Below are 22,398 nucleotides of genomic sequence, written 5' to 3' on the forward strand. Positions count from 1 at the left end.
AATTACAGTTGAGTTTAAAACATTTGTTTGAGACAAGTTATCTCACATGTAGAATAACACAGGCAACTGTTAAGTTGATATACCACGTGGTAGAAATTTTAAAACATATCCATGTATAAAGAGTATGGAATCCCTTTAAGGTTAGTGTTAGAAGCCCCTGAGAGTCTGTGATCCTGGAACAGAGTCTCTTTGACTGGTCAGTAATTAATTGTTGGTTGAAATCCACATGAGGCGCGCAAGTTTCAGCACATCTTGTTCCAGATCCAATCAAAACAAAGCAAACTAAATCAAATTTATTTATTTATACAGGGCCAAATCATAACAGAGTTACATCAAGGCACTTTTAGAGGCAGAAGCCTCAGGAAGAAGCAGGCTCAGGGAGGGCAGCCATCTGCCTCGACCGGTTGTGTGTCAAGTTTAGCACCAAGGGGACTTCTTAATAGTACTGGTGAAATGAAATAGGCTACTGGATGGATAAATATTGCCGCTAGGGAGAGCAAAGGCAAAGTGGGGAGAGAACAAGAGCAGGAGGACAAGAGACGCATAAAAATGCGAGCAAAACATACAGATTTAAGAAGTGATTGAGGTCTGGTACCACTAAATATGAACTAATATACTAAACTAATACTAAAATATAGCAGTAGCTGAAGATAGGATTTTAGCAGAAGTAACATTGGGAATTCATTAGTAATGTGTAACGATTGGAGACTATTGCAGGTTGAGCAGGTTTGCTCAATGAAGATGACCACGTAGACCTGAAAAAAGGCACAAATGTAATTTTAAGTATCTCCTGATGTTTGTGACTCATGTTTCAAGACTCAATTTAGGATCCTTCCATAAAATGTACGTATATAATAATATTACATATTGAATGGTTAGTTAGTTAATAGTTAGTTTTGTTGTTGGAAACAATGCAGATACTTAGAAATACAACCAAAATTACTTAAACGATTATTTGAGTGAGTGCTGGTGAAAGTTTAAATAACTTTTCGCCCCAAATCAAATTGTGCGTCACCCGCTCCACTCAGACATATAGGCTTTCAGCTTGTATTCATCAAAGCAGTTTACGCTCGCTCCATCCGTTTACTTGCCGTAGTTGCTAAATGTTTACGAATACTGCGTAGATGGAGAGGCTTCTCAGATGGTTAGCCAAACATCCACAGAAAAAGAGATGAGCAGGAAAACGAAAACATTTTACTTTAAGCAGGAAAATAGCGGCAGAAAGAAACTTGTTTAGGTATGTACGTTTTTTTACTTTGCATAAATGTGCTGGCTGAATTAGATAGCTTTGTTTATGAACGGCTCTATGTATGAACATAAATTCACCATTAGCCAACACTGGCTAGTTAGCTGCCCGGGTAACAAGTTAGCACCTACCAGATTGCATCTTGCTGCGACCCTTAGGTTTATGGACACTAGCCTAGCAGCTAGTTGTTGATATGACTCACGAACTATATGATTCACTGCTGACTGCTAATACTGTAGGTGACCTCGGTGACGTGTTACCTCATCTTATTTACTTTCACATTTTCTATCGTTTGCAACTTCAAAGTTGTTTCAATTAAGCTAACGTTGTTAAGCTACATTGAGGCCAAACACACTCAAACTACTGTGGCCTGAACCCAACTTCCTGCGTTAGCTGGCTCGATTGATAGTTTGACGTGGAATAAAATACGTATATAAGATATTCAACACTAACAACTAGCTAGCGTCAGCAGCGTTTCGTTATCAGGCTGAACAATTGCTACTGTTTAACTGCGAGTTGTGCGATCGAATCGTTAACATTAGCTCTATTAGCAAAGTCGAACTAGTATGGTCATTAAACTAACAACATAGCATTCTGCCCGACATTTAGAGCGTATGAATACATTGATCAAACCTGGGGGTTACCGTCTCTTAAACTGTTTTTAAGTGTACAATACTTTAAAACACCATATTCAGAAATTAGTGACGTTTTGCAAGCAAGTTGATCATTTGAGTGTGGGTGGTGAGACGAGGCCGTGTTGACACATCCAGTGCCGTGTATGTGCTGTCTTAAAATACAAATAGGTGTATTGATTATCAGAATATAAACGGGTTAGGGTTGTTTTTCATCGAAGCCACCACTACTGTACTATACTTTACTATAGTGTATGGGACATTGGTGAAAAACACATAAAAGTTTGATACATTATAACAGACTATAAATGCTAAGTACACAGTCAATCTCAAAATTATCTGGGAAATCCTCTACAGTAATGTTTCATATAATATTTGTAGTTATATAACAAAATCAGAAAACCGAAAGCGTCCATGCTTAAATTTATTGAAATCACAACAAAGGGTAAAAAAAAAAAACCTTTATTATTGTTTCAGATATGTTGTCAGAATAATTTTAAAACATTTCTATGTTAAATTATCTCTAACTTTGAATAATTGTATCAGTATTTCATAAATTAAAAGCTTACAGAAGTAAGCTTTTAATTTATGTAGTGCATTATGTATCACTAAAAGATCTTGACAAATTTTGAATTTGAAGTCAGTTTTGTCTGGACTAGCAGCTCCAAAAAACTGCCCCTGAGAGTCAGATTTCTTTCCTTGACAAGTAACTCTTTGAACCCAGTTTGAAATTTTTGAGGTCATGCTTGTTGTTGGTACTGTTGGATATTTGGTGCATGCAGGTTAGTGGGTGCAAAAAAGTGTTGGTAAAGTTTAATATTATCAAAGACAAGGGTACAAGGACACTGCAGACAAGGTTACTATACTCTCTTTTGATCTTGCTGAAGTGCTCAATGAATACTACTGCCAATGTTTATTGTTTTATCTATCAAATGAGGAATTTAGGTAGTTTTGCTGTGTAGTTTTAAATAAAATACATGGTGATAAACCCCCTTTGTTTTTGAGGAAGTGATGACCTGCGGTAATGAAATTCTGATAAATATTTTGTTTGTTGTAAACATCTTTCTAAATTAACTGAATGATTTTAAATGACTCTATTGTATCAAAAGTCAAATTTGAGCACTGTCACCATAAAATTTATGAAAAATATAAAATGAGACCAAAGAATTCCAAAGTGAAACTGCTCAATGAACAGTTATGGTGGCTCTGTCCAAAGGCAGAAAACTCAAACCTGTGCTGGAAATAAAGGTCATTATATTGTAGACTGTTTTCATACAAGAGTTGCAAATTCCACTTTTAGCTGAGGTCAGAGATGATGCGTCGGACTGATTGTCCTTCCTGCTTGGTGTAAGCCAAACCCTTTCTCTCATCCACATAAAGCAGAATTAATTTTCTTTTCATTCATGCATTCATCTTCTACCACTTATCCGTTTCATGGGGAATGCTGGGGCCAATACCAGCTCACATTGGGCAAGGGCGGGGTATACCCTGGACAGGTTCAATCCATCGCAGGGTCAATATGCAGGGACATACAGAGATGAACCAACACTCACACTAGCACTCATACCTAGGGACAACTTAGAGTCATCTATTCATCTGTCATGCCCAATTGGCCCAATTGAAGACAATCAACCACCATAAAATGCAGTGAAACGGGAAAATGGTGCTTTTCCTCAAGGTTTAGGTCCTATTGTCCACAAACCTGACTTCCGGAGGCTATTAGCCTCGAGCAGTAAGTAATGTGCGCGAAGTATGGGTGGCACGTGTGTGTAGGGTGCAGTTAGTGACTTTGGGAGAGTTATTGTAGTTGTAAATTTAGTTATTACTATAGTTGGAGTTGTTATAATTGTTATAGTGTTAAAGTTGCCGTTTCCTTGGAACTGGAAAGTATCCCTATTTGGGATACTTGGCACAAATCTGGCACACTCGGCACACATTTTGTGCCAAATTGTGGAAAACTGAGTATCTGCCTGGTGCTGTCCTTACTAAAACTTTTTTGGACGCTTGACAATTAGCTACAATTCTATCACATTTGACAGGAATCAATGGCATCTAAGTGCCTGGAAACATTGTTAGCATGGTATTATTGTCTGTCAAATAGGGGAAAGACACAGGCAAGGATAAAAACTTCACATTTCTCATTTGGTTTATCCATTTTTTCAGGCAAATTAGCAGGTAAAATATTTTTGACACTGGAAATAGAATCTCTGAGGTCCCATAGATTTCCCTAGACACGAACAGCATGCATATGAACCTTATTATTATGTAAAAATTCTTCATTTACTTTTGGTATGTCTTTTTGGGATTTTTTTTTTTTCCCTAAAAATATGGTCAGGGCTTAACAGATTAACATAAACATGCATGTCTTTGGATGGTGGGAGGAAATCCACACAAATACGGGGAGAACATGCAAACTCCACACAGAAAGGCCCCAGGCACAAGAACCCCTAACCCGAACCTGCAGCCTTCTTTTTGTGATGCAATCGTGCTAACCCCTATGCCACCATGCTGCCCCAGCTGATTTCTCTTTATTATTTATTTGTTTATTCATTCATTCATTCATTTATTTAGTTGCTCAATCTACCAAAGGCATTTGTGGGTGAAGAAAGCCATGTGACCTACTTCATGGGATGTAATTAAAAGCATACATTCAAGTTCAGTCAGGGAAGATTTAATTTTTTAATTTTTAATTTGTATGAGATTTAAATTTAGAAGAGATCCTCTTTGCTACCTTGTTTGATGAATCTGCACTTTTAAGAGTTTTTATTTACTTTACTAACTACTGACTCCAGGGATTCTGGTATTTGTTATGGGTTTAGAATTCAATGTTGCTTTTGAAGCATCTAACCACACACTAATTTTTCATCTAGAGCACTGTATGCGCATCAGGGACACTGTCTTGGATTTATTCAGGTCGTATCTGTAAGGGTGATGTTTCTCAGTTAGACTTGGCAATTTTGCATCATCTACTGTCCCCCAGTCTTGTGGATTTCCCAGGGCTTAATTGTGGTGCCCATCCTCTTTTCCTTATACCTTCTCCTCTTGGGAAGATAAAGAAACAAGAAAAAAGAAAAAGATCTCCCACCACTTTTATGCAGACCACTCCCAAATCTATCTGTGCCTTAAAAGAAATGCTAACAGTATCCTGATACATTGATTTCCATAAGAACATGAAAACCTGGTTGGCTTTCAAGATTTTGAACTTCAATGAAGAAAAATCTGAAGTGATGGTGTTTGGATCCATGATGTCTCCTCTGTTGAGCAGGGTTCTCTGCAGCCACATGCTAAAACCGTAGTCACAAATCCCAGTGTCAAAATGGGCAGGAATTTTAAGCTTGATAAGCAGATAAATTCTTTGGTAAAATCCAGTTTTTATCATCTGATGCTTTTATGATGTTTTATCTTTTAATGGTTTTGAACGAGTGATTCATGCTTTTACTCAACCTATTTGGACTACTATACTACTATCAGCCAGACCAATCTTGCGCATACACAATTTGTCCAAAATGTGCCTGCTTGTCTTTTAACAAGCATGAACATATTACTCTTGTTCTGGCCTCCCTCCACTAGCTCCCTGTCCATATATGTTTATAATCCATTAAGGTTGCTGAGCTCCGCTGATCACCTGCATCTTGTCGTTGATGATGGGAATTCTGACAATTTTTAGAGAGCTCCCTTTTTTGGCTCCCAAGTGGCTCCTTATGTTTTTTTGTTGGTTAATTCATTTATTCCAAAAATACACAAAAATTATGTGTAAAATTAGTTACTAATGTAATTAACATACATTATATCAAGTGTTTATTATTCATATGGATTTTTTTTTATATATTTAACAAACTTTTAACTGTGTACATTAAAACAACATAGACAAGGATAAAGAATCATAAAACAGAATATGAATTAAAATGTGTACATCAAAAACAAAATGCAGCATCCTGTTAACAGTTTTAGCTAGAGACTGACATTAAGATTAACCAAGTGCCTAAGCCTTGAGGGGTTGATCCTGTTTCTTCTCTCAGTTATTATTTGCCCTATATTGGAGAACATTGTCTGAGGGGACAGATATTGCTACAATACACAGTCTCTGTGCTGTCACATGTGTAAAGTGTGGGCAGAGCTAACCCTTGGTCTCCCACCAGTGCAGGGGGTCTTCACTCCTTTCCTGTGTGTTGTCTCTGTCTGTAGCGCACAAACTTTCTTTCTCTCTTCCTTTACTTAAACAGACAAAAGAGGTGGAGAAAAAAAAAACCCAGATCGGCTCCCAATCAAGAGCTGGCTCCTGTTTTTCACTTGAAAGAGTAAGCACTCAGAGCCAGATTTTTCGCAGCATCACTACTTGTCCTCCCAAAAACCATACCAAGAACAAAAAAGCAAAAAACGGGCAACAACACCATCTCAGTAGTTGCCCTTAAACTGCGGAATGAGCTAACCCCCCCATACATCAAACTTGTCCCCACCATCGAAAATTTGAAATCACATTTTATGTAATTAGTCCTCTCATGCTGGATTAAAGTCTGAGAGATTCAATCCACCTTTATGTTTCTAAATCCCATTTTATTTTGTCTGTTTTATCTAATTTTTTTTGTGCTTACATTTTTTTTTTTTTTTTACTTTTTACTTTGTAAAATTTCTACTGTGTTACATTTATACTTCGAGAAGCAAACCAGCAACCTGCTTCTAATACATAATTTCATTACATACATGATGTACAATGACAATAAAGGCTTTCAATTCAATAATTATTTCATGCTTTAAGTATTCTGAGACTGAATGAACACAAAAAGAACAAACCAACTGCTGCCAGTAAATTTATGTAACTTGATTTGCAGCAATTGAATTGTAAATGGTTTATATTCAGCACAAAATGTTTTCTGAACACCTCAGTCCAACAACAAAGTTTGATTAGTATTTTATTTTTGCCAGCATTTTTCCTCCTGGTTGCCCACATGGGTGTCAACTTTTTATGATTGATGCACTTTAAGTTTTGCAGGTGTACATTTTATTATTGAAATGTGAGTCTGCGACCACAATCAGTCCTCCTTAGAAACTAGTTCATTATTTATTGAGTGAAAATTACCTTTTGTATTGGGGAGGGCAGTGCTGCAGCACGTTGAATCTTGGGGGAAGGAAGAAAGAACGAAATGCAGTAGCCAGGGAAAGCGTTATTATCAGAAGCACTACAGAACGCACCCTGTCTTCCTGGAGAAAGATCTGGTTTGGATTTCAGTCAGAAAACCCAAAACCTGTCAGCTTGTTGCTTTTGTTACTGTTTTTTGTGTGCAAAACCATTACATTTCAGTGACTGACACTTTGCTCGCCTGCCCTCAGACTACTCCAGTACCCCTTAGCTATCTTTCTCATTCTTTTCATGACACATGCATCTTTTCCTTTTTTTTCCCTGATAAAGATAAAGATAAAGATAACTGAACTGACAGATCAAGCCGGACAAGTGTCCGAGACTTGGATCTCAATGATCTGTCAAACTAATTTGGCGCATTTCTATCAGGTCCATCAGGGGCATTTACAGGCAGTCTTGCCTACTTGTTGTCTTTGCTGCTAGATTTATGGTTTTTTCTGACTCCACTAGTAACTTAAAAAAGAAATCTGATGACTTTTGACAAATCTTAGTAACAGATCGTACAAGATATTGACTAGTCCTACCCAGTGAATGTCCTGGAAGTGACTGCTATTTAACATGTCGTTTTTAACTAGCTGTGTGAATCAGTCATGCTGTGTCACAGAAACAGAAAAGCATATAAATAAGAGAATTCAGCTATATTAAAATATGTATTTGGACACAGAAAAGGAGAGATGCAAATAGACTGAATCCACTTGATACTCAGCAGAATACTAAAAATAACCATCATAATAAACATCATCATAATTGCAGGGGAATACTGTGGTTAAATATTGTTGTTAATGTAACTCACATTAGGTACATTGGCATCATGCAGCAACACACAATGGAGAAAGAGCAAGATGCCCTTCTCGATGCAACCCACCCATTTATCTGGGCTTGGGACCTACACAAGCCTACCATTGGTTGGCCTTGTGGCTGGGTGTTAATATTGCATGACAGTAGAGATGGTAAGACGGTTCTGGGGGGTGGGGGGGACAGAGTAACCGCAACCTATCAGGTTTAAAAGCAGCTACTACTAATGGCCCTGCTAATTATTTTCAATTATAAAACCTAGTGAAATTATTCAGTCTCTTATATGTTTTGAACATTCAGCGCATTTCAACAACAGTAATAATACTGACCGTGATCAAAATGGTCTTGGTCATCAGTGATCTCGATGCTAATTTTTAATACCATTTGAATCTATAGTTTGACTTGATTTTTTTTGTCTTTGAGTGCCATTCCTGAAACTGTGCAGAGTTTTACTTTAAATATCACGGTGCAAATAATTTTTTCCCTGCCTGTCTTTCAGGTTCTATATTGAAAACTACAAGCACACAGCATTCCTCATACCCAGGGACCAAGACTGCAGCTAATCCTCCTGGGTTCCATTAGACCCAGGAGTAATGTGACTGACTTAGCATCTGAGTATATGTGGACAAGTACAGGTCTGGTGGTTAAAACAGCGCATGCTCAAAAACGAATTGGTATAGATCTATGGCAAGAAATCTCACAACCAGTGTTTGGTCATGAATGAAGGTCAGATGTGAAAAACTGTAATTTCTGAAATATCAGCACATTTCTTCTGTCACATTCTGCACTGGCATTAAGTGCATGGGTGTCGTGCTGACAACAGGCTATTGTCTCGAAGGCCTGGTATGTCTGAGCCTGAAGCTAGCAGAGCTGCTCTGTTTCCTATGGATTGTTAGCATATGACTAACTACATATGGTGACTATTAAGGCCATTAGCCCCCCCCCCCCTCCCCACCCCCTCTCCCTGCATCACTATTTCTAGTCCCTGCAAGGGGGTATAAACTCATTGGTAGTGGCACCCCTACTTACCACATCATATTTTCAATGCTCTTTCATTCATTCATTCATCTATCCACCCAACAATGTTTGCTTAACTTTCATCATCCCTCATTATCATCTGTATTGTACGAAATACAAGCCCAAGAAAGCTCTCTACGAGATCCACTTATTACGCTTGTCTTATCTCAGCCACAGCCCAGTCCCAACCTTGTTTTAAATTAAATCCTGACCTTTGTTTAACTTGCAGTTGGGACCAGAGTAGACCACCCTAAAGTCAAGCCAGTAGGCAGCTGTTTTGTTGGTTGTTTTGTTGCATGGAATCGGCTTAATCGTGGAGAGGCCAGGCTACCACAAACTGATGGACTTTGACAAGCGAGGAGTAGGGGGAGGAGGTGGTGGTGGCGGTGGCGGTGGAGGAGGGAAGGGAGAGGCAGAGGAAGGGAAGAGGATGTCTGGGAAAACAGGAAGTCGATCAGGTCACGGTGGTCGGGGTACTGGCTCCAACTCTGGCGTTCTCATGGTTGGACCAAACTTTCGTGTTGGAAAGAAGATTGGCTGTGGGAACTTTGGAGAACTACGACTTGGAAAGAACCTGTACACCAATGAATATGTGGCTATCAAACTGGTAAGTTGTTTTTTTTTTTTATGTCTAGAAATTACATATCTAGGACATATGTAAAATTTGCTGCGTGACTGCCCTGGATATGGCAGGCAATAGGCAATAACATTGCCTGATGTGGAATTTATTCTATGAATTTTCAAACCTAATCCTCCCTTGCAGGAGCCAATCAAGTCGCGGGCCCCACAACTCCATCTAGAATACCGCTTCTACAAACAGCTGGGGAGTTCAGGTGAAAATATCTTGTGTCAGCGTTTGCACTCTAAGACTGATGTGCAGTTTTCATGCGGCCAGCATCCATCATGTACTGTGCTGTGAAAAAGTATTTGCCCCCTTCCTTATTTCTTACCTTTTTGCATGTGTCACAATCAACTGTTTCAGATCATCAAACAAATTTAAATATTAAACAAAGATAACCAAAGTATACATAAAATGCAGTTTATTGATTATTTTAGTTATTAAGAGTAAAATAGTGTCCAAACCTACATGATCCTGTGTGAAAAAGTAATTGCCCCCCTTGTTAAATGATTTGAAAACTCACTAATCATATTATTGTGGAAAGCTGAGTTCAATTTCATAGCCACACCCAGGCCTGATTGCTGCCTTTCAAATCAATAGATCACTTAAATAGAACCTATCTGACAAGGTGAAGTAGGCCTTGTTGAACCCAAGATGCCGCGATCCAAAGAAGTTCAGGAGCAGAGAAGAAGAAATGTAATTGACATGTCTCAGTCTGGAAAAGGTTACAAAGCCATTTCTAAATCTTTGGGACTCCAGCAAACCACGGTGAGAGTCATTATCCACAAATGGAGAAAGCATGATACAGTGGTGAACCTTCCCATGAGTGGCCGGCCCACAAAAATTACCCCAAGAGCACAGTGACGACTGATCCAAGAGGTCACAAAGGAACCCAGAACAACATCTAAACAACTGCAGGCCTCACTTGCCTCAGTAAAGGTCAGTGTTCATGACTCAGCCATAAGAAAGAGACTAGGCAAAAATGGCATGCATGGCAGAGTTTCAAGGCGAAAGCCACTGCTGACAAAAAAAGAACATAAATTCTTTTCTCACCTTTGCTAAAAAACATCTTGATGATCCCCAAAGCTTTTGGGAAAATATTCTGTGGATTGATGAAACAAAAGCTGAACATTTTGGAAGCAGTGCATCTTGTGACAGCTAGCGTAAAATGAACACCGCATTTGATAAAAAACATCATGCCAACAGTGAAACGTGGTGGTAGTGTCATGGTTTGGGGCTGCTTTGCTACTTCAGGACCTTGATGACTTGCTGTCATTGAAGGAACCTCTACTCTCTACCAACAAATCCTGAAGGAGAATGTCCCGCCATCAGTTTGTGACCTCAAGCTGAAGTGCACTTGGGTTCTGCAGCAGGACAATGATCCAAAGCACACCAGCAAGTCCACTTCTGAATGGCTTTAAAAAAAACAAAATTAGGGTTTTGGAGTGGCCTAGTCAAAGTCCAGACCTGAACCCAATTTAGATGCTGTGGCATGACCTTAAAAACCCTAACCCTCCAATGTGGCCGATTTAAAATAATTCTGCAAAGAAAAGTGTGCCAAAATTCCTCCACAGTGATGTGAGACTCATTGCCAGTTATTGCAAACGCTTGACTGCAGTTGTTGCTGCTAAGGGTGGTTCAACCAGTTATTAAGTTTAGGGGGCAATTACCTTAATTTCTGCACCTGAATATAAGCAACACCCATTAAATTTAAAGAGAAAAACAGTTTTGTACGTATATAGGCTGCACTTGTTCATAAGCTGCAGATCTCTGAAATGTGGGAGGAAGTGGCATATAGCAGGAATTACGTTACACAGAAAGATTTTGTGGGCAGCATGGCGGTGTAGTGGTTAGCACTGTCGCCCCACAATAAGAAGGTCGTGGGTTTGTTTCCCGGCCTGGGTCGTTTCTGTGTGGAGTTTGCATGTTCTCCCTGTGTCTGCGTGGGTTTCCTCCGGATACTCCGCTTTTCTCCCACCGTCCAAAGACATGCATGTATAGGTTAAGTGTCGACATTAAATTGACCATAGGTGTGAATGTGAGTGTGAGTAGTTGTTTGTCTCTGTTTGTCCTTGTGTGTTGGCCCTGCGATGGACTGGTGACCCGTCCAGGGCGTACCCCACCCCTCGCCCGATGTGAGCTGGGATTGGCTGCAGCAGCCCCGCGACCCGGATACGGATGAAGATGAGATCGTCAGATCGATCGACTGACTTTAACTTGAAAGTGGCATCATATGCATTGCTTCGTGTGTTTTCCATGATAAGGGTATGTGCATGAAGCAAAATAAACGACTGATCTGAGGAATGTAGTTAATGTGTTAATTCTAACAATTTCATTGGTCCACTGTGACCTGTTCGGTAATTTCATTGGTCTGTATGTAAATGTATTGGCAGCATGATGCTCGTTACCCGTAAAAATCCATAAATTAGGCGCATAGTTGTTTAAGCCGCAGGGATCAAAGTGTGTGAAAAAAGTAGTGCCTTATAATCTGGAAATTACAGTACTCTTTCACATGGGCCATGCAGGTTCAGATGGCTTTTTTTCTCTTAATAAATAAAATTATTTTGTTTACTTGTGAGTTATCTTATAAACTTATATTTATGTTTGCTTGATCTGAAATGGCTAATACATGAAGTGACAAGGTGCAAAAAAGTAAGAAATCTGTAAGGGGGCAAATACTTTTTCACAGGTGTGTGTGTGTGTGTGTGTGTGTGTGTCTTGTACAGAAATTTGGGGTTTTATTTGTGATCTTGGTAATGCTTCATTGGTCATCCCAGTGATTTTTTATTACTGGTTAGAATCAGCTGTTCATTTTGTTGTAGGGGAGGAGGTGATCCAAAGAAACCAGTCTCGCAAAGTTTCGCCTCCATTTCTACTATCATCCTGCATCTATGACAAGAGGTGCTATCATAAAAGGAGGCAGAAGAATAACTACACATGAGGCATACAGAACAGGAGAGGAGAGTGGAGACAGAGAGCTAGAGGACATTGCTAATCGTGTGCTTTGATTAGCGGAGCAGCAGAATCGGCTGTAAGCTTTGGAAAGGGGTTAAGATATTGAGTTTTATACCAGTGTTAGTGTGACAACAATTTGCGGTTGGATTAATCGAGTGGAATAGGAAAGAATAGTAGAGACAACACACGAGGTGACACACATTACAACCACCAGTGACAATGACAATGATGCAACATGCTTACCGCAGCACCTGCTGAGAACCAGATAAATGCCAACCTGGGGAAAAAATCAGTTAGAAGATTTCAAATGTTACTTGACTATTTGGATTTGATTTGGATGGTCCTGATGTTCTTCAGAATCGGAAATAGCTTTATTGGCTGAGTATGTTTGCACAAATAAAGAATTTTACTCCATTTGAGCACTGCTCTCCCTGCACAGAAGTAATGAGAAGTATGAAAACATAATATTAAAATTGAAGAAATAACAATTTAAAAAAAATGTAGAGCAGGAGTATTTCAATTGGGTTGCATCAGTGCATAAGAAAACTATTCATTACAGTAATTGAGTTGGCAAATGAAAGATCATGCCTTGGATAAATATGGTGACGTGGAACCCTAACCCACATAAGATATTAAGCCAGTGATTATTGTGCCACAGGAAAAAATTACCAAGCACAACTGATCATTTATCTTGGCTTGTGGCATTCTTGCCCTGGAAATAAAAAAATTGGTTAAATAATCTTTGCCTGCAGGTCCTGTTAGTAATGATCAATATCATTTCATATATGTGCCTGTAAAAATGTCTCGTTTTTTTTTTTTTTCTTCCATCCAGAGGGTGTACCCCAGGTGTTTTACTTCGGACCATGTGGTAAATATAATGCTATGGTTCTGGAGCTTCTTGGACCCAGTTTAGAAGATCTTTTTGACCTTTGTGACCGGACGTTTTCTCTTAAGACTGTGCTCATGATAGCTATACAACTGGTAAGACACAAAAAAGATTTAACTTCCATTGTATTCATCATGTAGCTGTTTTTACTGTGGTGTTTTCTTCCCTGACACTTCCCAGATAACTCGTATGGAGTTTGTCCACACCAGAAGTCTGATTTACAGAGATGTGAAGCCTGAGAACTTCCTGGTGGGCCGACCTGGCTCCAAACGGCAACACACCATCCACATCATAGACTTTGGCTTGGCAAAAGAATACATAGACCCAGAGACCAAAAAACACATCCCATACAGAGAACACAAGAGTCTCACTGGAACTGCTAGATACATGAGCATCAATACACATCTGGGGAAAGGTGAGTTGTCAAAGCATACAGCCACACCATAGCCACCAGAAGCTGGCCAAGGAGCAGCTCAATAAAATGTACAACCACTCTTCATTCTATGTGATTATCTATTAAGTTTGGATCATGTCAAACATGAGGGTGACCCACAGCCAAAGCCAGTGCCTGAATGACTAGATACAGATAGCACATATATATATATATATATATATATATATATATATATATATATATATATATATATATATATATATATATATATATATATATATTGTAACAGATAGTTGACATGGTGGAGGTTGTGTCCTGCACCTGCAATGACAAGATATCATTAATGCTTGCATTGCCACTCCTTAACACTGTTGAATGCCCTTTCACATACTCTGTACTTAGTAGAGTTAAATCAGGAGCAATAAAATCTTGTGTTGTTATTGAGACTACCTGTAGCCAAGAGGGAATGGTAGGAGGATTGGAAGAACAGTGTCTTTAAGTATTTTTCCTTTACTTTTTTTTTTACATTTTTTTATATACTGGTTTAATAATGTTCAGAGACACAAGTACAGATGTTAAAATGTTCTGAGTAAACTTACATTTACTGAGAGTGAAACATACTAGCTTTAGGTGTATATACATTAGGATTTCATTGACCTGATACTTAGACATTGACTGTCAGCAGCTTATTAGGAACAAACCAAAACCAATACAACAAAGAACAATGTTATTAATTATTTCAGAGAGAAATAGTCATAGTGTGATCATACAACAGTTGCTCACTCAGTGATCAGCAGTTGGAGTATTTATTGTGTGGTGCTGTTGGGCTAGATTACTTGATAACTTATTACCTATGCTTTATATATTACTAAGGTGTCTGCCATTTAGTCTTCCAACTATAAATGGGCCAAATTAGTACAAACACTGAGACACAGCAACTCCATAAACCAAACAGCTGCTGGTTCTTATAGATTTCACAGCAAAACAAAGACAAAAGATAAAGCTTATCACCAACTGCTGGTTAGGTGTTTTCATTTGTTGTGTTCTCACACAGTTAAAACAACTTTGTAAGGTTCCTTATTATGTGGGTTACACAAAGCTGTTTACTCTCATTACTGTAACAAATAATTTCAGTGCCCAGTTAAATGGAGGAAGTTAAGTAACCATTGTCTGTCCTTTTTTTTTTTTTTTTGGTTAGAATTATTGCTAACGGAGTTTAAGTACAATGAGGGAATAAGACCACAGTTGATATGCTTTGCCCCTTTCTTTCAATTATATTGTAACAACCATGACATTGTCAGGAAGCATTGTGTTTGTGTTCTTGGCATAAGAGGTGTTAGACATGACAATGCTGATGCAGTCCAACCATTGAAAGCCTGGTTGTTCTTTCTGTTATTTCAGAGCAAAGCAGGCGGGATGACCTTGAGGCTCTGGGCCACATGTTCATGTACTTCCTCCGTGGCAGTCTACCCTGGCAGGGGCTGAAGGTGAGGAGACAATTATTCAGGCATCTAGTCTGTTCACTGTTCAGCCATCTTTGTCTTTTCACTTCCTTTTTTGTAGAAGTCTCTGTGTCTACCAGTCACTGTCTTTGTCCTCATCAGGCCGACACTCTGAAAGAACGCTATCAAAAGATAGGAGACACCAAAAGAGACACACCGATAGAGGTGCTTTGTGAAAGCTTCCCAGGTTTGTACACCTGCACAAAAATTGGCCAATGTATATGAGCTTTTGTAGAAAAGCTGTTTCAGTGTTGAGGCTGGCTCATGTTGATCGAATTTTGTGTGCCTGCGTGTTGGATTGGGCACCTGGGCACTTGGATGTCTTGCATATCATACATCCGTGTGTATGTGTGTGCGTCTGTGTTACAGAAGAGATGGCCACCTACCTGCGGTATGTGCGTCGGCTGGACTTTTTTGAGAAGCCCGACTATGACTATCTCAGGAAACTCTTCACAGACCTGTTTGACAGGAATGGATACGTCTTTGACTACCAGTATGACTGGACTGGAAAGCCACTGGTCAGTGTGCATGGGATATTGCATACAGCCTATACACAGGGAGTTGTCTGAACATTCCACAGTTTAGCTTAGAGCTTGGTCAATGCAGTCAGTTCAGAAGTGACATATAAATTTATAATTGATCATCTACACAAGGAGGAATTGATGAAGTCATCCTGTTTTTGTGTCGGCATTAGATGTCATTCTATTTCATAATAACAGGAAAGCTTATTGTACAGGGCTCATAGAGTCCTAGTTCTATCAAGAACTTCATTCATCAAGTTCATGTAAGAGGACATCAAAGACACAACTGTATTCTTCTGATTCAATGGTAACCTCTTTCCCTGCATTAGCCCACTCCCATCGGACCAGTGGCAAGTGAGACTCCACTTCAGACAAGCAACCGAGAGAAGGCACCACAGACCAAAAACCAGGTACTCACATTCAGTGTGGAATAAAGCACTTCATTTTACTTTAGAATTACTGTGCTCATGCAGTGTATTGAGGTCTAAATACTGTGACCACATTCAGTCCATCACCAGACACACAGAGCTTTGAAGTAGTCCTTACTCTCACTCACATTGCTGCAATTAGCTTACTCATCTCCTCAAGAAAGATTAATAGTCAGCCACTCTACAAATTGAGAGTCCAGTGTGAGTCCAGTCTCTGAACAGAATTACAGCTTTGTAATGACCAGGAATTCTCCAGGTGCTTATGATGGCCATTGACAAGAAAGTCAGGAAAAAACAAGAGACATGGCTGGAGTTTCTCCTCTGTACCCTTTATTTGGCTGCTGGTCAGTGTCAGGAGACCTGTATCTGTTATGAAATGTAAATGTATACATAAATTCAAACAACCCCCATATCACACTGTCACAAGCGACACTGGGCAGTACAATCCAAATTTTATGTTATGTGGGGATGTCATGATACCAGAAAATAAGTACCAAAACTAGTAGTTCAGTCACAAGTATCACCAGGTCGACTGGCAATTAGATCTCAGTTCCCTGCTCTGTAATCAAACAAATGCAGATTACACTTTGGTTTAAAAGACCAAAAGTCAGAATGTTGAGCCTTTATTGTGCTTTGTTATTAAAAAGAACAAATTTGGAATGAGCACATTATGTCTTCAAACCAGCAAATGCCTTGTAGCATTGTCATATTTGCTAATAGCACACACCACTCTTGTGTCTCACTCTGAAGGAGGCACTCTGTGTTTGGCAGAGAGTCAGATAGGGAAGGGGTTAATGGATCAATACACTGTGCAATGAAGGAGAAGAAAGCAACCAAACCCCAATATGTTTTTAAATATGAAACTATGGCGGGATAAAATCATTAGTTAAGTAGACAGCCCATCAATGTGAAAGAAATATTTGTGTACAGAACAACTTAAAATGTGGCCAGTGCCACATCTGAACAGGGCTGTGCTGAGGTAAGTTTGACGTGTTTAATCATTCAAATTGCTCTTTGCCGTTTAATTGTCAAACGTCGTTCCCTCATAATCCCCCTTGCAGTATCTTTGTACATCAATTTTGGCATGTTTTTGCGTCACACCTGTTATTACACCTGCACATTTTGCAGTCATTTAATCAGTTTTAATAGTTTACCTGCTCTGTTTGATGGCAGACTAGCTCACTTAGTGACAGGTTGTGTTAGTGTACAGACCCCACCGATCCTGGAAGAATCACATCTTTAATTCCAGAATTTTGGGATGGCCTGGGTACTGAAGTGTTGGTTCTTGTAACACACCTAGTATCATGGTCTCTATTGTGTGTTATTTTAAGCAAAATACACTACAGGATTCTGAGCTAAAATAGTTTTGATTCACTACCCTGATACCCTGTGTGTGTTCTCTTTGCGGCACCTTTTACGCTATAATTCCTCTTGTAGAAACTCTGCTTTCTGTTTAGGGTAAGTTGGGTTCTGTCTCACCGGTCTGTTCTATTTACATGAAGGGGATCATTCTAGTGCATTCTGGAACAAATTTTATTTCCTGATGTCACATATCACGGAGTAGGTTATACCACCCATGCCGACCCTTGCCTTAGGGTTCCACAAATATACATATTTGTTTTTTACAAATGCAACACTTGCACTGTAGGTCTGAAGCAAATACGCTGAGGGAGCACAGAGAACAAACCACCACAACCTCCTTTCCCTCTTGCTAGGACCTCCACATATGTGCAATGAACTTGAGAGCTCACCCTCCTATTTATCCACCACCAAATTCTGAATCTGAACTCACTTTCTTTTTTCTTTCCTTTTCCACTCTGTGCTCATTATTTTCTCTCCTTGTTGTTCTGCTCCTCACCCATTCCGCTCCTCCTTTTGTTAAACTACCTACTCTGCTCTTGCTTTACTGCTTTCCTTCTTTCACTCTATTTCACATTTCCATGGCCATTTTGCCCTTCCTGCTCACGTCTTCTTCAACTTTTTCCCTTCTTCTTCTCCGTTTCCTCCCTGTTCTCTTTTCTCCTGCAATCGGCTTCCCATCTCCTCTAGTCTCCAGAAGGGAAAGGCAGTGAGTCCCAGCCCAATCCCGTCACCAGTCGAGAGCTGCTGGGCTCCCATCTCACTGCTGATAGGCTGGGCGGGTCTGTCCAGGTACTGAGAGGAAGGGTTAGCTCTGCTGGCTTTCTGTCTGTCTGCTTACCTGTCTGTCTACCTGCATGACCTGTTCTGTCTCTACAGCAGGAATGAGCGCAAGTCTGTTTCCTCAGAACCTTGACAGTTCTCTAACCTGGGAATATTTTTATTTCAGAATTTGATGTTGTCCAGATGACAACATCAAGTTTGTACAGCTTGTTTTTCCCAGCTGTGCTACATGTATTTATTTAAGTGTCAGACAGCGCTTAGATCTGCATTATGAGAGAGAGGATATGAATAGAGTCTTTGTGCCGGGGACAGAAGGTGGTTGCAGAAATTTTACTGACCACGTGATAATAGTTCCTTTTTTGGGAGCAGAACAGGGAGAATGTGGCGGAAGATGGGTTTCATACATTGTCTGAAACAGAATAAACTATACAAAATTAACAATAGAAAGCTGCAGAAATTAGTTTGCCCTTCATATTCCTCCATCCTGAAGACATTTTCAATTTCTTTTTTGTAACATAAACTGTCACCAAATATCCCAGTCTGCATGTGTTGCTGACAAGTGTCTGAGTGAGGCTGTGGAGGTCATCAAGAATGGTGAACATCATCAGGTTAAATATGATAACTGGTCTGCTCACTCGTCATCTTTAGAGTCTGGTGGTTTTTTGACAAACAGATATGAATGTTCCGAAAAGTGTCCCTAGAAAAGCTCAATTGAACTACAAGGGGAAGTTTAGTGGTGATGACACTGAAGTCATATGATCATGTTGTTGGTTTATAGCCTTTAGTTACACATTAGTTTTTTACCTTCTATATGTAGGCTTCATACATTGTAAATTGGTGAAGTTTATTGGTAAAGATGAACTAAACCTAAATCAGGACCAGAAACTGTTGTTTATTATCTGGAATCATCCAAAAGACAATAGAGGAATCCCATTGGCTGGGTGTGGAGGAAAACAGGTGATGATGGCTTCATGTTTAGATTGCAAACATAAATCATCCCTGCAGGACTTTGTTAATGAGATCTTATAACTTGGTGCATCTGACACATAGTGTATGTGATGTGAAGGTTTGCTACCAAATATAGTTCAATATCAATAATGTCTTGTCATTGCTCCTGTTAAGTGGTTTTCTAGTTTCAAAATTTGTTAGAACAATATTTAAGGACTGTAGTGCTACATTATCAAACATGGTGCAGAGGTAAGTGGGATGTTGGAAAGCTATATGAGAACTGATGTATTCATTAACAAATGCAGAAAAACTGCAGGCTAAGCATTATGAGGCATTAGGCGTTTAATACTGATATTAATGACACCAAATAGAGTAGCTCATGTTGAGGGCTAAAGAAAATTTTTCAAATCCTTCACTTTTTTGCAAATTTAAGATGTTGAAGATCTTTGACAATCAGCCCTCACTTATTTACCTGAAACAACAAAGTGAATGTTTTAAAAAATGTTGACATATAATAAAAATCTTAATCGAAATTTGTCATTTACAAAAATATTCCAGCTACTAATTAGGGTGAGATGCATCCTCTTTAATTATCTTTGAGATCTGACATCATTGTAGTCAGCCTGAGGGAAGTTTAATTAATAAGATGCAGTTAACAAAACCAAACCCAGGCAAATATAAAGTTAAAGTTTCAGGATGAAAACCAAGCCTAAGATCTCCCTGTATACCATGGAGATTAAAACTTTGAGGCCAAAGTGTAAAACTATCTCTGAAGAGTTTTCCCAGTTTGGAGTCTTTGGAACACTTCCTGGCGGTCTGGCAAAATTAGTAAAGAGGCAAAAGGAGTTAAAGGGGTGGCCAAGAACCTTAAGTCACCCAAACAGAACTTTAGAAGACCAACTGAGCAGCAGGCTGAGAGACTAGACTCAGAACACCTTGAGTAGAATTGATGTTTCAGCAATCTGGACACAACCAACCAGATTTCAAAGGACTCTGAGAGTAGTAGAAGAAAGATGCTCTTGTCTGTTACAATATCCAGAAAGAGTTGCAGAAAACCTGCTCGAGTGTGCATGCAACCTAGGACTGTGACTCTTCTAATTCACGTCACCACCAGAATGAAAACCATTGCCGTTGCCTAAATGAGAATGAATACATGCAAAAAAATGAGTTGCCCTGTGACTGCATACAGTAATGATGTGGAATAAAATTTTTCCAAAACATTTGTCTCTTATCATCACTATCTTCCTAATTGAACTTTATTATTTCTACTACAGAACCTTAGTTAAAATTGCACCAGTAACTAATGCCCTCCCAGTTAGTCTAGTCTATGTATTAATGGATGTGACCATTTGTGAAGTAGCCCCAATGTTTTGATTTTAAACCTTTCATTCTTGTGTTTCACCATGTAATTGAAATGCTTATAAATTCTCGAGTTGAGTCCAGCTAAGGCCATTCAGCAGAGATGCTTCTGTTTTGCATGACAACAAAGTGAATGTTGACACTGAATGTCTCTGAACTTGTCAGACCTCCCTGGACATTATAGCTCTTAGGGACAATTAAGCTAAGTCAACATTAAGATGGCTGCATTTGAAAACTGCAATGAATGACACAGATGGACATTTAACCAGATGAGACTCGTGATTAGCCTGTTTGTCTGAATTTCGAGCATTTTCAGATTTAACTGCCTTAGTGTGGATATAATTAAGGTTTTGTTTTTGTTTTTGTTTTTTTTTTAATTCATTTTCACACCTGTCCTCAACCATCTCCCTTTCTCACTGACAGGTTATGAGTTCAACTAATGGGGAGCTGAATACAGATGACCCCACTGCAGGACACTCCAATGCACCAATCACAGCTAATGCAGAGGTGGAAGTGGCTGATGATACCAAGTGAGGACACTAATACATTAGTAGTGAATTAAAAAAAACTGCAATCATGTTCCAATTCAGGGGCTGCATCTTTTGGGGGTGTGTATGTAGGCCACACTTAGGCTCACCAATCACTCGAATATGTTTTGTGAAGGATACTAAAACAAGTCCCTAATGTCGGAAGTATATATCATCCCTAAGAAAACAAGTTTAATTTATTTAGAAAATAAATATTGATGACCAAACACTGAAGTTTGTTTGTAAAATAAAAGCATGATGTCCATTTTACAGGTGCTGCTGTTTTTTCAAGAGGAGGAAGAGGAAAGCTCTTCAGAGACATAAATGAAAACCAGAAACAAGAGAAACCCCTGTTCTCTTTTTCCCTTACTTCTTCTGTAGCCCCCCTTCATATAATCCCATCTCTCTGCCCCTTGATCTCTATGCCATTTCTCTACTGCTGTTGGAGAACCTTCAGTCTACCTTGGGTTGTCGAGACTGGCTGAATAACCACACAGCACACAGTTTGTTAAGATGATCTGTTGGTTTCTCCTCTTAACTGACCAATGCAGACAGTAATGTGCTGCCCCAACCCAGATCATTAAACTTGGATGCTTGTGAATTTATGGTCACAAACTGAACTAAAACTGGATCAACACAAATGGCCACAAATTAACAGATAAACTGTGAAAGCTGAGCTGATTGGCTGGCAGACTGGATTCCAGTGGTATTCCAACAGGTTGGCCACTTAATCCCCCCCCTTACTGACTGGTTTAAAGAAGAGAGATGAACAGTTTTGAGGAGGTACAGACGAGAGAGCAGCAGCAGGACTGAATGCAATGACAAAGTCTGACCATGTACGCCAACACAATGAACGCACACAGAGAAATGCGCTGCACAAAGTCTTGAGCTCATTTACGAAGAGAGAAGAGGGGTCAGAAGGTTGCAGCTTTCACAAGTTTTATTCTGTGGGGTCAGAGGGGATACAGTGAATGGCTTGGTCCATTTCATGCAATGGATCAGGCATAGTGTGCTTGTCAGACAACGTCCACCCTCAGAGAATAACCTCTGAACCACCCGAATCAAACATTTAAAATGTGTTTATGTAAGAATTATGCTTTTTTGTTTGTTTTAATTTGTGACTAAAAGACTCTGCAATTTGAATCCTGTTTTTGTGTCTTTTGGAGTAGTTTGGAAAAAAATGGGTTGTGTAGCTTCTATACTGTGTTCCTCAAAATGCTATTTTTTTTTTTAAATAACTTGTTTTTTTTAATTTTCAGACCCCCCCCCCCCATTGGAGTTTGAGGATGG

The 22,398-nt window shown here is 39.3% G+C and overlaps 1 protein-coding gene across 3 annotated transcripts; it reads left to right on the plus strand.

Moving 5' to 3' along the window:
- Positions 1-1,119: 1,119 nt before the first annotated feature.
- Positions 1,120-22,251, plus strand: LOC115058396 (casein kinase I-like). 3 transcript variants are annotated; one of them, XM_029525759.1, is made up of 12 exons: positions 1,120-1,237; positions 8,310-9,434; positions 9,591-9,660; positions 13,234-13,382; positions 13,468-13,702; positions 15,083-15,168; positions 15,286-15,370; positions 15,553-15,701; positions 16,034-16,114; positions 18,182-18,283; positions 21,005-21,111; positions 21,382-22,251. In XM_029525759.1, exons 2-12 carry the CDS (start codon positions 9,168-9,170, stop codon positions 21,434-21,436), a joined length of 1,386 nt encoding a protein of 461 aa, XP_029381619.1. In that variant the 5' UTR covers positions 1,120-1,237; positions 8,310-9,167; the 3' UTR covers positions 21,437-22,251. The 3 variants fall into 3 exon arrangements, with proteins under 3 accessions (XP_029381619.1, XP_029381620.1, XP_029381621.1); XM_029525760.1 differs by lacking the exon at positions 18,182-18,283; XM_029525761.1 differs by lacking the exon at positions 18,182-18,283 and having other exon boundaries at positions 15,556-15,701.
- The last annotated feature ends 147 nt before the right edge of the window (positions 22,252-22,398 follow it).

Source organism: Echeneis naucrates, chromosome 17 (genome assembly GCF_900963305.1).
Source record: "Echeneis naucrates chromosome 17, fEcheNa1.1, whole genome shotgun sequence".
NCBI lineage: Eukaryota > Metazoa > Chordata > Actinopteri > Carangiformes > Echeneidae > Echeneis > Echeneis naucrates.